Source organism: Lissotriton helveticus, chromosome 9, assembly GCF_964261635.1.
Source record: "Lissotriton helveticus chromosome 9, aLisHel1.1, whole genome shotgun sequence".
Taxonomy (NCBI): Eukaryota; Metazoa; Chordata; class Amphibia; order Caudata; family Salamandridae; genus Lissotriton; species Lissotriton helveticus.
In genome coordinates, this window is record NC_136070.1 from 137,821,862 (window position 1) to 137,841,031 (window position 19,170).

Here is a 19,170-nt window from a genome sequence, read left to right on the forward strand (position 1 = left end):
TCCATGGTTCAAAGGAAATCAGTAATAAATTTTGCTTGGTTAAAACAACCTAATTCAGCATACCTTCCTTCAATTAAAGTAGACCGGTCAAAGAAGGCCGCCACAATAGCTTGAAGAGAAAAGACAGGAGATGGTCCTCTTTTAATTCCTAATTCCCTCAGAGATGGAGAGAGGGCGCCATCTTGTGGAGTTGAGCCCCGACTATGAAGAAAATGGATGATAGGGCCTTTTTTGAATCCCTGGAGAACAGCTTAGCAGGGTTATCCCTGGCAGGCTGCCCTCCGCCCGAGTGGGACCAAGAACACAGGGCATTGTCAGATAAAGAATTCAAAACACTTGCCTCCGCGCCTGGTCGCTGGTAATAGTCGCAAGGGATATGCCTAGTCCCAACGGCAGCATAGCTGCCAAGGTTTCAGATCAGTGCGTGTGACATTTTCATAATTTTAGTGCAATTATGAGTGACATTTGAGCCATTATGCGTGACACGTTCTCAAAAGTAAAATAAAGCATTAAAGATTAGGGATTAAGCATATAATTATCAGAAAATACACTCATTTCGACAACGGGAAACTTTAAAACGGTCTTCAAATAACTGCACAGCACTAGAAATGAAAGTACACCACTAACCTGGTACACTACTCGGGTGGGGTTGGTAAGTGGTAACTAGTTTACTTTCTAAATATTTTTGGTGATCAGATCTTCGGGCAGGCAGCCGTAGGCCTGCCGTGACTCTGCGCTTAGGATTCCTTGAACCACCCTCCACAGCAGTCATTCTTGGTTTAATGCCGCCGGTACTCAGTTAGATCAAGCAGCGTGTCCCGAGTTCCTGAGTCCTCTCCTGGCAGCCGCTGCAATGAATCGGACGGTCCTTACCTTTAGTGTGGATGTTCATGACTCCGACAACGCCCTGCACTGCCCTCTCCCCACCGGGCTCAGTTGCTGCTATATTGAACTGTCGGCCCCTAACTAGACGGATCCCTTTTGGCGATTTCTGTATTGTATGTCCACTGATGAGGCTTTCTTGACCTGAAATAACACAAGTAATTAGAACGGCAGCACTGGTGGCGCGCTAGCGCTATTAATAACATTTAAAGCTAAATTTTTAAGAAGAGAGCGATACCTCAGTAAAGCACAACTTACTTAGCAAGGCGACTCGATGAGCGGCAATTGTACAGGCTGCCGCTCCTTGTGTGGCCCAGCAGCAGCTGTACAGGAGGGGCTGGTGTGCTGGGCTGCTGAGGGACAACTCCAGCCGCAATGGGCCATCCAGGATTGAGCTGATACCGCCGGTAGGGTCCTTATTGTCCATGGCCTAACACCTGGTTCTGATGCTGGCCAAAGTGCACCCTAGATTACTTCAGAGGCACTCACTTACTTTGAGCATGCAAGCAGCAATTCGTAAGGTCTGTCTCGTGGCTGCAGCAAATGCCGTCCGGCCTGGAACCATGAGCCTGCACTCTTTCAGATTCCCCCGCCACTTCTGCATTTCCTAGTTCCTCCGGACGTGACGGCACTCTACCGCCAGCACATCCGGATTTAATCCCGGCCACCTGGTGCCAAGGTTGGTGATTGACAGCGGCAGTATTGAGTGAGAGGTCAGCCCGGTCCCCCCTGCAGTGTGTGATGGTGAGTCTGAGAGTAGCCGCGCTGGCGCCGCACCATTTGCCACATTCTTGTTTCCAGGGCAGAGAGATACATTGTAGCACTCTCTCGCCACTACACAGAGCTGAGAGCTGCAGACTGGTTAACTGTTAAGGAACTCGGCTGAGCAGCACCACCTTTCTCGGAACAGAGAGAGCCCGGGCACAGGTGGCAAAATGCGTGACAAAACATTTCAGTGCGGTGATGCGGATCACCGCACTGAAATGCGTGAGCGTCACACCTGTTGCGTGACGCTTGGCTGCGGCAGGTTCTTCTTCAGGCGACTCAGCAGCTGCACACAGCAACCAGCAACGAGAACCGGCTCCTGTTGGTCCGATCACTGAGCTCAAGCCGACACGACAGTTGGGAGGCAAAGTCTTCCCACCTGAGCTCAGCAGATGCGCACTTGACTCATCAATCAGCACCGGGACCCAACACCATGAGTAAACAAGTGCACGGTCATTTGCGATCGTGGTGACTCACCTCCAACTTCAGAGGCCAAAGCCCGACGGTGGGGGCAGCTTCGACTCCGCAAGCCGTCCCACTTGCAGGGACTTCAGAACCATAAGCTGAGCCACACCATCGGCATCAGGGGAGAGGAGCCCGTCGCCCAGATTCAATCGGTGACATAACACTCTGCTGGTCAGCATAGGATGCTGGGCGTAGGAACAGCAATCCGCACAGCCGGTAAGTGTTTTAAGGAATCGTAGCATTTGTTGCGTTATTTGCTCTCTTTAACAGGTTGTATTGCTTAAAGGTGGTGTGAGAAGTTGGCCTGGTATATGATGTTCACTTTCTAGTGAGCACCTTGCACCAGTCCAAACAACCCTTATGGTGATGGTTGTAAGTCAACCTTATAGACCAGCTATCCTAGTGGTAGAAAAGTTTTAGGCTAAAAGACTCTTGAGGGCGTGTAAAGCCAGCTGTTTTACCATATGTAACCCCTTGAATATCAAATGAAAGGACACCACACAGGATATATATAAAATATATATGTATTTATTCACTAACACACTCCTCTGAACTCTTTATGAGGTCAGAGGCAAAAGCACATGACAAGTTACACTTAGAAATACTTTAAATAGCACAATTTACAGTTAGGCCCTAGGGGCGCGTAAAACCATATACTAAGTAAGTGGTATAAGAACCACGACTTGGGAAAGGAGAAGGCCTAGGGAATCGCTGGGGCTACACTATCTGACCCTTAGGTTAGGAGTAGGAGGCCTACAGGCGGCGCGTGCAGTGTCAGTACACTCACGCGAGAGTCAATAGAAAGTCAATGGGAACTTTAAAGGTAACTAATCGAAGATTTAGGACACTTCCGGTCTAACTAGGAATGTACAACTAACAAAACTAGACACTAGGATAGTCAATCCCTACAGGAGCACCGAAGTACTCGCGTTACCTCACCCACGGGCTGCGGGCGCATAGGTATCAAAGTGTGTCGGGTTTTCTTGTTGATTCCTATGGAGCCTTGGAAGAAGATGCTGCAGGAGACCAGGAGGAAGATGTCCGGGTGGATCCAAGGGTGGATCTAGGATGAAGAGGACCTGAAAGCAGAGGGGACAGAGTCTAGGTCACTAGCCAGTGACCGGGTGGAACCAGGGAGGAACCAGACGTCGTCGAGGAGCAATCAGGTGCAGATGTGAAGCTTGTCGTTGCAGCCACGCGGACCAGGAGGCGTCGAGGATGACCAGGTGCTGGAGAGGAGCTGTCCCACGAAGGTTCTTGCAGATGGAGGGGTCGACTTCAAGATTGGAGCCAACAAGCCTAAGCAAAGGCAACCCACGCAGGATACACAAGGAGCTTCTGGTGCAGACCCGGAGGGTCTGAGGTACTTCACCTTTTCAGGAAAGCAAGTGCCAGTCTGGAGCAACCAGACCAGCGATGGATTTTCAAAGGAATCGTCGTCACAGGGCTACTAGCCAACTGGCCAGCAACTGGGACAACGCGTCGAGCAGAACACAAGCAGAAGTGCCCCACGCAGATCTCGTGGAGTGTGGAGGGCTGGTTTTCGGTGCAGGTGGAGCTCGGTGTCGGGGTGTCTCAGTCCCCAATGCAGAGCTTCGAGGATGCCTCAGGAGCTGCGCTGTTAGCAAGTTGAAGACTTTCCAAGTTGCCTGGTTCCACGGATTCCGACGCCTTCCACGGAGCTCAGCTGTGCTGGAGTCGTGCAGTGGGGTCAGAGGAGTCCTGGAGTCGAGGTCTTGTCAAGCTCTGCGCTCGAGTTCCAGCGGGAACGGGGACAAAGCAAGCCTTCGAGTTGCTGGATGGTGCCTGGTTTCCCAGGGTGGTCACTCCTTGGCCACAAGGGAGATTCTTCAGTCTTCAAGCCGGTTGAATGTCGAAGAGTCCAGAGTTTCGTTTCAAGTTTCAGTTCAGGATCAAATCTAAAGTCTCCTGGGTCAGCTCCTACCTTTATACAACTAAAGGGGACTGGTTTACTCACTAGGTCCCTCCTATGGGTGGGACCAGGAAGGGGGGTGGTTACACCCCCTTTCCTTTGTCCAGTTTCGTGCCAGAGCTAGGGCTGGAGTGCCCCAGCACCGGTTTGAACTGGACTATGCATGGAGCACCTAGTGTGCCCCAGGCAGTGTCTGTTTCTTTTCAGCCTTCCCTGTCCCAATACGCAAAATCCTATCTGGGGTGGTGCTCGCACCTCTCCAGGCTGGAAACCTATCGTCCAGGCCTCCCTCGCTGGAAGAACTCCCAGCAGCAGGAGGTCAGACTTGTGTCTGTGGCAGCAGCATCCATTTTGTGATGCTGGGGCTCTGGTTAACTTTAACCGGGATAGTCAGAACTAGCATGTCTTCTCCCTCTAGAAGGGTGGAATGCTACCCCCGTCACCAGAATTGGTGAGGGGGTAGTATTCCAAAGCGTATGACACCTTACACGACATGTTTAGATAAAACCAAACCAAAGTTAGCATACAACCGCGAGGATTATAATGCATTTAAGAGCATATGGTATGGCAATATCATAGAACAGCTATAAGGACATGGTTCCGAAAGCTGAAGACAGGCTCAGCTCATGCTAGAGCACCATCTCACACCTAGCCAAGCACTCTGCCTCCAGGATTGTTAAGGCCTGCCATAGGAGTGACTTATAGGTTATTATGTGTCTATATATATAAGGTAGGTATAGGGATACTATACCTAAGCAAGGGGGGATTACACGACCTTGCCCCAGCTGAGTGATCAGCCAGTTGTGTCAATTTAGGTGGCCAGCCAGGGGTGGCATAATATATGCTGCAGCCCCTGGTAGGCCTTGGATGCTCCTATGCCCTGGGTACCTATAGTACACTATACAGGGGCTCATAAGGTGACCCAATATCCAATTGGAGATGTACCTAGAGTACATGGAGTCCATTTTACAGTGAAAGCAGATAGCCTGGGGCCCTGATTAGCAGGATCCCAGGCCAACTAAGTCGAAAACCAGCTAAACACTAGGCAAAAAGTTGGGGTAACCATAATCAGGTATCCACCTTCCTACAGGTGGTGTGGGTTAGCAAGGGACATGGTACGATGGGAGATCCCAAACCCCAGGAGCCGTAAACTTTCTGTCCTGGCTGGTAAATAGTCAGTACAGCCTTTTGGTCATGCCAAGCTTTTTGAAGCTCCTGGCTGCCATCAAAGTTTTTGATGACCTTCTTCATATACACGCAATACACTCAAATACTTCAAATACAATCAGGTAAGTAGCCCAAAATACAGGGGGAGACATAACCATACACTAAAAAAGTGGAATGCGACTTGCAAAGGAGGACAGGACTTAGACCAGAAGACCCAGAGGAGCCTGGAACACAAGGAAACACCCAAAGTAAGTACCCAGGAGCTCCACGGAGGCTGTGTGCAGAGTGAGAACACATCCGCGTGCCCAATTACGGTCAATTAAAAAGTCGCGGATGCCATTTTGCATAAGAAGGACCCTTCCCGGAGGCCCCTGAAGAATTCCCTTGGAGGACGTAAGGTTTAAGAGCCACCCCACCAATGGATGCCCCAGGAATCAGGTTACCTACACCAGGGAAGCCCGGTCCATAGAGGTGAAGAGACGTCAGAAACCTCCGTAGATGACAATGGAAGACCTAGAAGGAAATGCCTTTGGAGAAGACGGTGAAGAAGTCTGGTGGAATCCAACAGTCTATTCTGGCAGTGAAGAACCTGCACGCAGAGGGGACAGAGTCTATGCCACTCGGGAGTGACCAGTAGGCACAAAGGCACAATGTTGATAGGTTCAGGAGAGTCGAAGGTGACCTTGTCACTGCAGCTGTGAGGGCCAGGCGACATGTAGGAAGACCACGAGCCATGCACAAACTGTCCCACGGTGGTTGTAGTTGGATAGGTGGTTGGTGTCCGGCGGGAGCACCAACAAGCCTTGGTAGCCACAACTGACCTGCAAAACAAAGAAGGAGCAACGTTTGAACCAGCAAGGTCCAACGGACTCGTCAACAGCAAAAGAGTCAGAGCAGTCTTGAGTCAAGCAGGATGGCCCACTGAAGCAGTAGAAGAGCCTCAGAAGGACCCAGAGGCCAAAGACATAGGAGTCGTAAGAGGCCCTCAAGCAGCTCACCAAAGATGAAGGCAATCAGTGCAGAGGACGCAGTGAGGCTGCTGATCTTGGAGGGAAGAAATGCTGTAGGCTGGAGCTTATCGTAGCCCAAGGATCTCTGGAGTGCAGAGCCAACAAGTCTTGACAACCGCATGTTGATGCGGTGCGCAGGGGTTCGGTACTAGCGGTTCCGACGAGGGATACTGACCTCACAATTGCAGAGAAGACAGGTTAGTCCTCGAGGGAGTTGCAGAACCACCACTTGTGTTGCTGAGCCTCGGGAAGTTGTTAGGACGACAGGAGCAGCAGACCGGTCGACTTTGTTGCAGTACCTACAGACGCAGGGGAGTGACACCTTTACTCCAAGGGAGATTACTTTGAGTGTCCTTGATGCCCACAGGTCTGTTGAAGAATTTGGCAGAGGCACAGAGACAGGCAACGAAGAAGACTTGAAGAACGGTGAGACCAGGAACATCAGGAGTCTTCGATGGTGCATTCTCTGTTCTAATCGAAGTCCAAAGAAGTCCAAGTGTCCAGACGGTCGAAGAGCGACCTAGTTTCAGGATTGAGTCTTGTTCCACGATGAATCTAAGGAACCACCCACAGGTAAGCCCTTAAGTACCCTAAGGAAAGGTTTGGAGCAACTCAGAGGTACCTCCCAAAGGAGGGGCAGGACAGAGGGGAGAATACTCCCATTTTCAGGTTTCATGCCAGAGCAGGAGCCAAGGGCTTCCTGAACTGGCTCAAACTGGAGTATGCAGGGAGGGTACCAAATATGCCCTTCAAAGCAGTCTGGTGGCACTGGCAAGAGCGCCCACCCCAGCCCAATACTCTTAGTCCTGTCTGGGAGGTGGTCACACCTCCCTGTGACAGGAAACCTATTCTACCTTCTCCTGCTCAAGCTTGGCTCAGCAACAGGAGGGCAGAATCGTGTATGGGGTTGGCACCAGCACTAGCTTGCTGGCAAACCCTGAAAGATTGTTACCGGGAGTACAGGAGGTACCCAAAGGAACCCCCCAGTAAATGGGACCATACTTCCAACACTGAAATCAGTGTTGGGGTATGATTCCAACATGTGTAATACCAAACATGGCCGCGTTCAGTGCACCCACTATATTGGTAGACATCTCGTAATGACTGATGTCCGCTATATGTATTAAAATGGCTGAACACACTTACAAATTGGGGATTCGACTCTGGGGTTAGTAGGGGTGTCTTCCTCATGCAGGGACACCCTCACACTTATAACCAAGCAGCCTGTCCTCAGGACGAAGAGCCTGCCTCAGGGGTGACTTTTAGGCTTTAAGTGTAGTGACCTCAGATATAAGGAAACATATATCTGTTGTGAGAAGCGTAAGCACCAACCCACACAGGCTGCAATGGCAGGCCTGCAGTCTCAGTTTAAGTGAACTTCCACGGGTGGCACAAGAAATGGTGCTACCCATGGGAGACCCCTGGCTTACTTATGCCCTGGGTACCTTAGCACCATATTTTAGGGACTTACAAGGGTGCGCCAGTAGCCAATTGTAGATGTACAAAAGTGCTTACCATGGTCAAATTAGGGAAATAGCACAGTGACTGCGGTCCTGATTAACAGGATCCCAGTCAGACTAGGTCAAAAACACACTAACACCAAGCAAAAAGTGGGAGTAACCATGAAAGCATATTCTGCTTTCCTACATGGGCACTTTTATTTATTTATTTATTTATTTATTTATTGCCTTTGTAGAGCGCAGCTGTCACCAAACTTGTATCCTGGCACTAAAACTTACTTACAGGCACTGAACTGCCAACAAAACATGCACATACACCTCAGCTGGACAGGTTACATGGGGAATAGCTAGGTCTTTAAAGCATTCCTAAAATGTAGCAGTTCTGTTAACCACCTAAGTGAGGGTGGTTTCTCATTCCGCAGCTGGTCCACTTTAACTGTGAAAGCCCAACTTCCTTGTCTTGACTACCAGAATTTATTTATGCAAACCAAATTAGCAGAGCTGGAACAAAGCAGTCTCCCAGGATTATATCCTTTCATTCTACATTGTAGAGGCTCCGGGCCTTTTCCCTGCAGTGCCTTGAGCACAATGCACATGACTTTGAAAATGATCCTCTGTTTCAGAGGAAGCCAGTGCAACTCCTTTAGGGCATTGGATGTAGAAGATCTGTGGGATCTGTTCAACACCAGTTTTGCCGCTAAGACTTGTACTCTATATAATCCTTTAACCATATATTCAGGGGCTCCAAGTACCAGGGTATTGCAGTAGTAGTATCTGCCAAATATCACACTACACACAACAAGGGGTTTAGCTTGGATGGGCAGTAGTGATAGCAACTTCCTTAGACTACGAACAGGTGCGAAGCAATTGCCTGCTTCTTTCGTGGCATGGCTCTCCAGGGATAGCTTGTCATCAAACACAACCACAAGATTATGGACTGTGTTTGGCAGCTGCAGCTCTTCTCCAGATAAAAGGGACCAGTAGTTGTTTGCCAAGCAGCATAACAATGCAGTTTTGTTCCCATTTAGTTGTAATGACTTTTCACTGCTTCCTGACTTATCCAACTAGCACAGAAAATTCTCAGTTTGCATGATCTACCTAGAAGTACTTATCTGACAGCTCTTAGAAGGTTACACTTCATGCTAGCAATTCTGGGCGTCATTTGCGAGATTCTGTTTCCTCTCCCTTGGAAGAGTTTGCTGCCACGTCGGGGACTCCAAATTAGGTCACTCTCTGTGGTGCTTGATGGGGGAGTATGTGGCCCCTAGCTAATTTAATCCAGGGTTGTGGACATGGTGGTGATTTAAACCAAGCACAGTTTGGCAGGTAGGGATAGAAAGTTTACAAGACAGGCAGTCTTCTAACGTCAGAGATGCACGAGGTAGAACTAATTGATATATAGATCCAGATTATTCTGAAGTTAGATCCACTTTTGCAAACAGGGCCTTCACCAATGTACTAATCCACCATAATTGTGAAGTGTGAAACTGAACTATCCTTTGAACTTGAACACCACTCAAACTTTTAACTTCTTAGTTTTATTGTAAATGCCCTCTAGTTTTGTTATGTGCAGTGTATAACACAGTGAATAAATGAGCCACAGTGTTTTTTTTCATAATTTGGCTGACTCAACATGTATCCTATGTATGGGGGTGGAGATGCAGCTAGTGTACTTTTTCCTTGTGGTGTGTGTGAGGTATGGTTACAATTTGGATGGCTCACCCTTTAAACTTTCCACTGGGCTAACACCGCCCAAGGAGCTGTGTGGTTGTGGCTTACCTTCATGAACTGAGAGAGCTATGGTTGGAGCTGCGATGATTGGTCTCACCCTAGGAACAGTAAAAGGGTGTTGTAGGACTGAAGTAGGAGATTCAATCTCAAATCATTCATCTGTGAACAGGATGTCTCCCTCTTAAAATAGTTTTGTGTCTGGAAAATTCAGAGAGACTGAACTGTCAGGCTGGTATTTGGATTGCAGGTAATAATACCACAGTGTGATATGACACTGTGGCGACCTGACAAGCAGGGACAGAGGACAGGACACTATGACCCTGTGGGTCATGAGGGAGGTGACCAGGTCACCAGACACGACATCCGGTCAGGGGACAGGAAGGGGGCAGACCAGACCAGGGCGACCAAGGGGACGGACGTGGATGTGACCAGCTGCAACTAAGATAACAATAAAGAAACGTAACTATACCAATCTGTGTCCTGTGGATCATTGTCCTGTGTGGTGCCCACAACGAGGACACGACAACTGACGACGAGGAGGGATCGACGTGTGCCCATTCGAGATTTCGATTCAGGAGCCCACCCTGGATCGCGTCGTGAGGAAAGAAGAGGAAGTGCCTTCAACGCGGGAGCCCACCCCGACTGATGGGGAGACGAAGACCGCTGACTCCGGTAAGCGCTGTGTAGCAGAAAGCGCGAAGGAAAAGGGAATTGCCGCGAGCTCTCGCGAGAGTCTCGGCGGCCATTTCCAAATCAGGCGTGAGAACCAATCACGACGAAGGAAAAGACGGCGGCCATTTTGGAGTCAGGCATCGCGTTGATTGGACACGAAGCCTCGCGAGAACACCGGCGGCCATCTTAAGAGCAGGCGCAGGAGCCAATCAGATTGAAGGAAACGGCGGCGGCCATTTTAAAGAGTCAGGCACAGCGCGAAAAATAGAAAACAAGAGAAATAAAGGAAATAAAGGTGAAAAAGAGACTAAAGAAAGCGCACAAAAGAATTAAGGGCACTGAAAGTGAAAATAAAGGCAGAAATATATATAAGAAGAAAAAGGAAAGAAAAGAAAATAAAGAAAATAAGAAAAGGAGAAGACAAAGAAATAAAACAAGGAGACATAAAGAGATAAAACAAAAAGGCAGAAGGCAGAAAGACAAAGAAAAAGGACCAAGAAAGCCCAGAAGAGGCCAAATAAAGAAAAAAAAAAGGAAAGAAAAGAAAATAAAGAAGCCAAGAAAATAAAATAAAGAAAATAAGAAAAGGAGAAGAAAAAGGAAAGAAAAGAAAATAAGAAAAGGAGAAAGCAAAGAATGGCAGATCCAAAGCCCAGCGCGCAATACAGGACACCACTACCTTTCAACTTGTCGGAGCCACAAACAGGAATAAGGTGGGAGAAATGGATCAGACTATTTGAAAGATATGTAGATGATACCGATGTAGCAGATGGAAAGAAACGAGGATTACTGTTGAACCTAGCAGGGGATGACGTTGAAGAGCTCCTGGTGACACTGCCTACCGAGGAAACAAAAACATATGACCAACTAAAGAAATGTCTAACAGCCAAATTCGACCCACAGCGCAACATTGATTTTGAACGATATACTTTTACCATTGCCTGTCAACAAGTCGGCGAAACACTAGACGACTTCGCAACAAGGCTAAGAAAGTTGGTAACGCATTGGGAGTTTGACAAATTTGACAACGAGCAAGCAATAAGACTACGGATCATAGAGGGCTGTCGTGACACCGGATTCAGAGCAAGAATACTAAAGGAACCGACCTCATTGGAGAACATCCTGTCCCTAGCAAGAGCAGAGGCGAGAGCAACGGAACATGCCAAAGAAATGGAAAGAGGGAAAAGCGTTGAAGTAGAAAACGCACACTTTACAACAAACAGATATCGCACAGACCGATGGAAGAATTACCGGAGGGAACAAACAGAGAGGAGACGACCTGAAGGAACATGCTACAAGTGTGGAATGGAATTTCCACACCGAGGTCCATGCCCAGCATTTGGCCAGACATGCAGAAGATGTGGTGGAAGAAATCACTACGCCAGCATGTGCCAAGGCGCACAATTCAGAGGAGACGACAAGGGGAGAACGGGAAGACAACTGGAATCGACAGCAAGACATGTCAGATACATCAACAATGAAAGGAGAAGTTCATCACGAGGGTCAGGCGAAGAAGAGGAAGAAGGGAAAGTGGAAAGACTATACCACATGTCGGAGGTGCGCATCGAGCGGAGCGAGGAAGAAGAAACAGGAGAGACAACACAGCCAGCAGACAGAAGCACCAGAAGAAAGATGGACGAAGCAAAGATGAGAGTAGGAGCGCATGAAACAGACTTTATACTGGACAGTGGTGCAACATGCAATGTCATGTGTATATCGGAATACGAGAGAATGGAAATAAAGCCGGCCCTGAGAGCGTCCCAGGTAAAGGTTTTTACCTGGGGGGCAAGGAAAGAAATAACAAACTGCGGAAAATTCACAGAGGAACTGAGATACAAGGACACAATAAAAAGAGAAGACATTCATGTTCTACAAGGCGATGTCCCCGGGCCATGCCTGATGAGCAACAGCACAGCGAAAACGATGGGCCTTATAACGATGATGTATAACAAAAATAATAGACCTGCCGAGAACAAGCAAAGAGAAGACTCAGGGAACAAAGAATGAGGAAGAGAACAAAAAAGAGGAAGAGAACAAAAAAAAGTGATTGAAGGAACAAATACAAGAAAGGGCGGCGGTAGAAAGAAAGGAACGCGAAGCAAAACAGAGGGCCGAGAACAACGACAAAGACGACGAGAGACTGACAAAAAGGGAGCAGAAGGAGGACAATGGAAGAACAGAAACAAGGCAAAAAGGGGAAAGCAACGACGAAGAAAAAGAGCGGGTGGCGCACTGAGAGCAGACGGAGGACAACAGAAAAGCAGGAACAAAGCTGATGGCAGATATGGACAATCAAAGAAAGAAAGCAAGGAAACAAAGAAAGTATGTAGAAAAAAGTAGGAAGCAGAGACTGGGGAGAAGGGCCGACGAGACGGACAAAAACATATCTCTCTCTCTCTCTCTCTCTCTCTCTCTCTCTCTCTCTCTCTTTCTCTTTTGTCATCACCACAACAAGCAAATGCAGTCAAGGACTGAAGGGGCGGAAACGGTCAGGAAAGGAACATCATGAATATTTTGTTTATAACAAAGGGGGAGATGTGGCGACCTGACAAGCAGGGACAGAGGACAGGACACTAGGACCCTGTGGGTCATGAGGGAGGTGACCAGGTCACCAGACACGACATCCGGTCAGGGGACACGAAGGGGTCAGACCAGACCCGGGCGACCAAGGGGACGGACGTGGATGTGACCAGCTGCAACTAAGATAACAATAAAGAAACGTAACTATACCAATCTGTGTCCTGTGGATCATTGTCCTGTGTGGTGCCCACAACGAGGACACGACAGACACTAACCCATACTGGTTCTCTGTGGAAACGGACAGGTGTAACTGATGCTACTCATATTGTGAACGTCTTTGCATGTGATGTATGAAGTATTGTCTGGGGCGCTTAGACCTCGTGGCATCCACACGTATTCAATTGATGATTGACCATCACTGTTGAAGACAGACCAAGGAAGTGCGCCAAGGTTTGCCAGCCACCAGCTCAATTGTGAGGAGACTGTCCTGTCAACGGTATGGCTAAAAAAAGTTGTGTCTGTCTGGCTGCCACCATGTCTAGCACAGTCACTTCTGTGCAAAACCATCATGTAAGTCAAACGTGTGCTAGACTGTTCCCCTAATGTAAGGTGGCCAATTTGCCACCATATTCAGGCCTATTCGTCTGATGCAAAATCACTTTGTAAAAAACACTTTGCAGTTTTGTACAGGATAAAACTGGTAATGTCTGTAACACACCTAAGAAAACACCCAGTAAATCTGGTACATTTTTCATGTTGGCACTGAAAATGCCCTCAAGCATTAAGACTACATTTCCACTCCCCACATTTGTAACATCAGTTCTCTCATGCATTCTTGGCATGGGTGACCTGGCACAACAGACATTTTTACACCAAAATGCTCCCGCCATGCAGCTGGGTGTGTCAGGAAAAAGTCCTGCTTTGAGGCCGAAACATTAACATTTGGTGGTCCATCTACAGCCAGTGCAGCTTTAAATGTTCCTTAAATGTTCCTTAGCACAGGGCGCTGCCTACACCATACTCCTCTGGGGAGAGCCCTCATACTGGAGCAAATCTCTTAGCATAAAGCTGGACAAAAATGTATCCTGGAGGAACTTCCTCTCAAAGATAAGATAAGCCCTAGTAATGTGTGGATTGCATAACAAAGTAACAAGGTTAGGACATGGGGATATGGTTGTTGGTTCTGATACTAGAAGTATTGTTGCTAGTGCCAACTCTGAGGGAATGCTTACGCAAAATGATTTTGTTTGTTGCCCAGTATTTAAAAATGTTACGTAAAAGTAAGTCTGCAAAATGTATTGGAATACAAGGATCTATTGGTGACACTGTGAAACCAGCAATGCGATGTGCAGATGTGAAAATCAGGGTTCTTTTTTCAGATTTCTCTGAAATCCAGCGACCTTGCTAATTCTGTGGACGAAGTGGAGCGGTCGATCAAGAAGCATGAAGCCTTTGAGAAGTTGCTGGGATCTCAAGATGAGAAGGTATGGAGGTCAAGTCTGGGAATATTGTGTCAGGTTGTGGAAATACCTGGGCATTGATTGATAGTTGCAGGATCCCCTGTCTCGCTAGAAGACCTCTAATTGCTGACTTCACTATTGCATGTATGGACGGATGTTTGCATTTAAAGCACACTTAATGCCCAATTGCATCAAAGAGCATCAGACAGAGAGGATGACATAGAGTTTATGCAATTTAACTTTGAGGGTGTTTATAGTTAAATTGCTATTTGATTAAAATGGCCAGGTGCATTTATTCTGTACTCTTTAGTTCCCGCATCTTGTGCGTGTCCTAGAAGGCAGGGTCACCTCGGAAGAGCAGTCAGTTTTTATGTTGCACACTGAGAAATTTTCCACGGTGGGCTCTGTATAGTGCAATGCATGCGGGAGCTAGTTTCTCAGGAAAAGACTATGTTTTGCAATTCTCACTCTCCAAGAACTCGTCTGATCATGGGATCATTATGTTTGACTCTCTCAGTCCCGATGTAGAATTCAGGCCAGCCACTTGAGCCCTGTGTTTGACAAGGTGTTTGTGCCGGGTGACCAGTCAGCCCTGGTGAAACAGTTACAGAGGCATAGCATCAAGGTTCAACTTGCTTTCACAATGAACGCCAGATTCAGAGTTATTGCGTTTTATCGATGTGTCTCTATATGAAAGCCAGGGTCTGTCATATGACAAATACCTTGGACATGTATTATAATAAATCTCCAGGCACTGAAAGGCTCACATTACAGGCATAATGACATGTGGGTATCAGTGAAATGGAGAGGAAGTGATCAGCCTCGTCAAGTGAGGAATTGTAGGACAACAAGAAAACATTTGTCAAAAATAAGGATGGGTGTTTTAATAGTCGTCATACATTGAATAATGTGAAGTGGTGACTTTGAAGCCTAAAGATGTATTTAGATAATATGTTTTATTCTTGTCAACTTTAATATATAATAAACAAGTACGAAAATTGACTGGAAGTATTTCATTTGAATGAACATAAATACTTTAGTGGATGTTAAATTAAATAATTGATTAGATTAGCGTGGCAGAGATCCTGCCAAAAAAAGAATATTGGGGCCGATTCACAGAACTAACTTAAGAGAAAATCCTAAACTTACTACTTTTGGTATTCATAGAAGTTAGGATTTTGTCATAAATTTGTCTTAAGACAGACTTAAGACAGACTTAAGTTAGGATCTAGGCCCCGATGTAGGTAAAATAGATTTACCGATTTTTAATTACCGAATCATACCGATTCGGTAATTAAAAATCGGTAAATCTAAGGGGTGGAGATGTAGGAACATCCAGATGTTCCTTTTACCGAATCGGTAAATATCTGTATTTACCGATTCGGTAAATACCGACCGGTAATGCCCCATTCATTCCTATGGGCTTTGAAGCCCATAGGAATGAATGGTGCATTTCCGGTCGGTATTTACCGAATCGGTAAATACCGATTTTGACAAGGGTGCAGGGGGTGTCACTTTGACACCCTCTAGCACCCCCAAAAAAGATTCGGGGGCCATGTGGCAGGCATACCTGCCCTAAGGGCAGGTCTGCCTGTCATATGGCACAGGTGTGCATGCACACATGTGCATGCACACCTGAATCGGTATTTTACCATCAAATATATTTGATGGTAAAATACCGAATCAGTAAGGGTTGTGGGACTCAGAAGAGTCCCACCTACATAGTAAAAATACCGAATAGGTATGAATACCAATTCGGTATTTTACAGATTCGGTAAATTTACCGATCGGTAAATTTACCGAATCTGTAAAATTCTGGGCCCTACATACCAAATCTTATTTACCGGTCGGTAACGGCCGAAAATACCGATTTTCGGCCGTTACCGACCGACCTACATCTGGCCCCTAGTCTTAAACTTAAGACAAAATCCTAACTTCTGTGAATACCAAACGTAGTAAGTTTAGGATTTTGTCTTAAGTTAGTTCTGTGAATCGGGTCCATTGTACTGGCACAAACAGGGAAGCCTAGTTTTAGAGTCCTCCGCTCACCATAAAGTAGTGGAATCAGCACCATCCACTGGGGCAGAAGTGGTGCATAAAACCACATTCAAGAGTTCAAGAACCAGGATTTAGATGATGTTCATATGTTCAACCTCCACCCTCTACTGGAACAGTGGGGGTCAGCCTGATGTAGCAAAAAATCCTTGTGGCCTGTCACATAACACTGACCACGCCATATGGCTAAATACCCAGCGATTGATGCCTCTTGCATGGATAGTGATACATGTTGGTGTCATGCGAGGCAGACTCTCCCCCGTTTGAGAAATAGACTAGAATATGCCAGTCGATGGCACTGCAGTGGTGTCCATGACAACAGAGGGTATCCATGACAGCAAAATTGTGTTTATGACAGCACAGTGAGGTCCAACCAGCAAAGTTCTTTATGTAAGTCCCTGACAAGAACTGTACTGATGCTGAATTATGAACATTATTCAGAGATCCTTCATGGGGCATAGTTCTTACTGTGCTGTTCTGATATTTTCAGATGGTGTCCTTACAAGACCAGGCAGCGAGATTGCAGAGCAAAGAAGACAGGAACCGAGAAAACATGCAGATCAAGCAGAAGCTGAATTCTCTTCTGGAGAGGAGGACGCGGATCAAAGAGCTCTCGTGCACCAGGCGGAAGGAGCTGGATGTCTCTCGGCTTCTGGCGCTCTTCAACCAGAATGTGGCAGAGGTAATCAGAAACGTAGGACAGTCTATGATCCTGTTGCTGTATTTCTATCACAAATGTGATACAAACTGGTGCAAAGTGTTGATTTTGGGATTTAATTTCCAGCATAAAACTTTTTGAGCTGGAAAGTAGCTCAAAGTAACAGAAATTAGGTATTTTTACTACTTTTTGTCATTATTCGTACATTGACATTTACATGCAACCACTCATGGGCTTTGACACAAATCCCAATCTACTAAAAAATGGTTAACAGAGATTTACGCCCAAAAAATGTACGCCACCTCGAGGCAGGTATTAAGTTAGAGGAAAGTTTGCTTTTCTCTAAACATTTCTAGCGTGGCATGTGTGCTGTACTGTACATCACCAAAGGTATACAAGTGTTAAGTTATATTAAAGCATAGTACTTTACAATGGACGAGTCCCCTTCTAGCACTAAAACCTTTGCTTGGCATCACACACGACACACCCACCTTTGGCTCATGGTGCAAGTGTATGTGCGTTGGCGAATGGTAAGCTACAGTGCACCAGCGTAGGGTTAGAGAAAAACAGTGCCAAATAGTAGTTGCTGTGGCAGTATTCAGCTCTGTCCATTTCACATAACACAGCATTTGACCCTTCATTTCTAAATTAGATGTTTTCGTCCATTTCTATGAACAACAGACTGTTTCAGTGCAGGGAGGGGGCTATAGTTTATTGCGTTAAAAAAAAGATTGGGTAAGAGGTTTCAAATTGAAATGCGCAAGATATGGAAGAGAGCAGGAACAGGTAGTGTTTGCTGTAAAGAAGAAACGCTTTCTCAACTCCTGGTCTCCTCTCCAAAGACTTGTACAGAAAGACCCCATTCCTGTGCAACATTCTGGTCGCAATAGACTGAAAAGCAGAATGAAGCAGTCTGATATTACATGCAGGACAAAAACAGATAATGACTTCATTTACATTTAAAGTCTGCCCTGTTCCCAGCCTTCATAATGCAAGCTTATTTCCTGTTTTCTCCCAGTGAACCTTCTACCGCTACTTGCATAAACCATTGTTAAGGAGATTGTACATGACATAAAATCATGTATACTGGCAAAGGATGTATGGAGATATTTCAGTAAAACTGAACATGGCCAAACTTCCCAAAAACATAAAGGGAGTGTAAATAAATAATGCGCGCAGAAAGTGATAATGTTCTTAAATGACAGTAAGTAAAATTTGTATTGTTTCCAGTTATTAAAAAGCATCCCAATATAAGAACCACAGTCAACTAAAACACATTGGAGGATATGTACAATGAAGTGGCAGAGCGTGTCGTAAGACTCCTGGTCTTAACGACACGCTCCACCACTTCGGAAACGAAATGTTGCACCATATTTACAAGAATGTTGTGCAGCCTTGCGTTTCCCCCTGCGATGGCGCCAAGTTTAACAACTTAGCGCCAACGCAGGGTGCAACCAGAGTGCAAGGGTGTCTTTGTGCAGGGGAGGATTGATTATATGTAGGAATATGTCCCTTCCTGCACATAAACAAGCCAAAATGCCATTTTGTAATTTTCATGTGTGCTGCTTCATGCAGCACACATGAAAGTTACAAAATGGCATTTTTCAAATAGATTTGTTCTCTTCCAGGGGAATCCTCATCAAAGTCATAAGTATTAGAATATTCCCGCCCATGCGCGGGACCCCGGAAACACTATATTATACGTGCCCCACATATATATATACACCCATATATACATAAATATATATATAACATAAGCAATTGTAGCCTAATAAACACTAGAGCTGAAGCATGCTGTAAAGAATTTCCACCATACATGAAAAATATGCATTAGAAACAGGAGAAACAACAACAACATTTGTTTGGAAAGTGTTTTAATGCTCAGAAAACAACATAAACTCTCAGAAATCACTGAAAGCATGGGAAGCTCCCAGGCTGCATTGCAAACAAACAGTCTAAAAAGACTGAAAAGCTAACCTGTAGCTGCATAGCAATAAACTGACTTTGTGCCTTTAAGGCACTCCTGACCCCCAGCTACCCATCATGCCTCAGGGGTGACAGTTAGGTCAGTTGTTCTTTCTGGCTCCTTCTGGAAGGATCCTGGCAACACAGCTCCACTCTTTTCTGATTTCTGTCAGAAAATCTCTTCACTTTTCACAACTTTTATTCCTTACTTCAACGTTTTTCATCTGTAGAAGTAAGAAGCTGTCTTTTTTTGACAGGTTTAGGCATTTTTAACACCTAAAATGCCATCTCTTTTTGACTCTTACCCTTCTTGTGGTAAAAAGAAGGCTAAAACAGACTCACATGAGTTCTGTATTCTTTGTTTACCTGAGGATCATGATCCAAAGACCTGCTCTCTCTGCCAGACCCTGTCCAGTAGAACTTTAAA

The 19,170-nt window shown here is 46.2% G+C and overlaps 1 protein-coding gene across 2 annotated transcripts in view; it reads left to right on the forward strand.

Annotated features, from left to right (window-relative positions):
• SPTBN5 (spectrin beta, non-erythrocytic 5) overlaps positions 1-19,170 on the forward strand; it is a 2,054,098-nt gene that overhangs the window by 1,148,075 nt on the left and 886,853 nt on the right. For both annotated transcript variants that reach the window (XM_078659643.1, XM_078659644.1), the window contains exons 37-38: positions 13,985-14,089; positions 16,611-16,802. In XM_078659643.1, the coding sequence (XP_078515769.1) occupies positions 13,985-14,089; positions 16,611-16,802 (297 nt within the window). The remainder of the gene's footprint in view (positions 1-13,984; positions 14,090-16,610; positions 16,803-19,170) is intronic.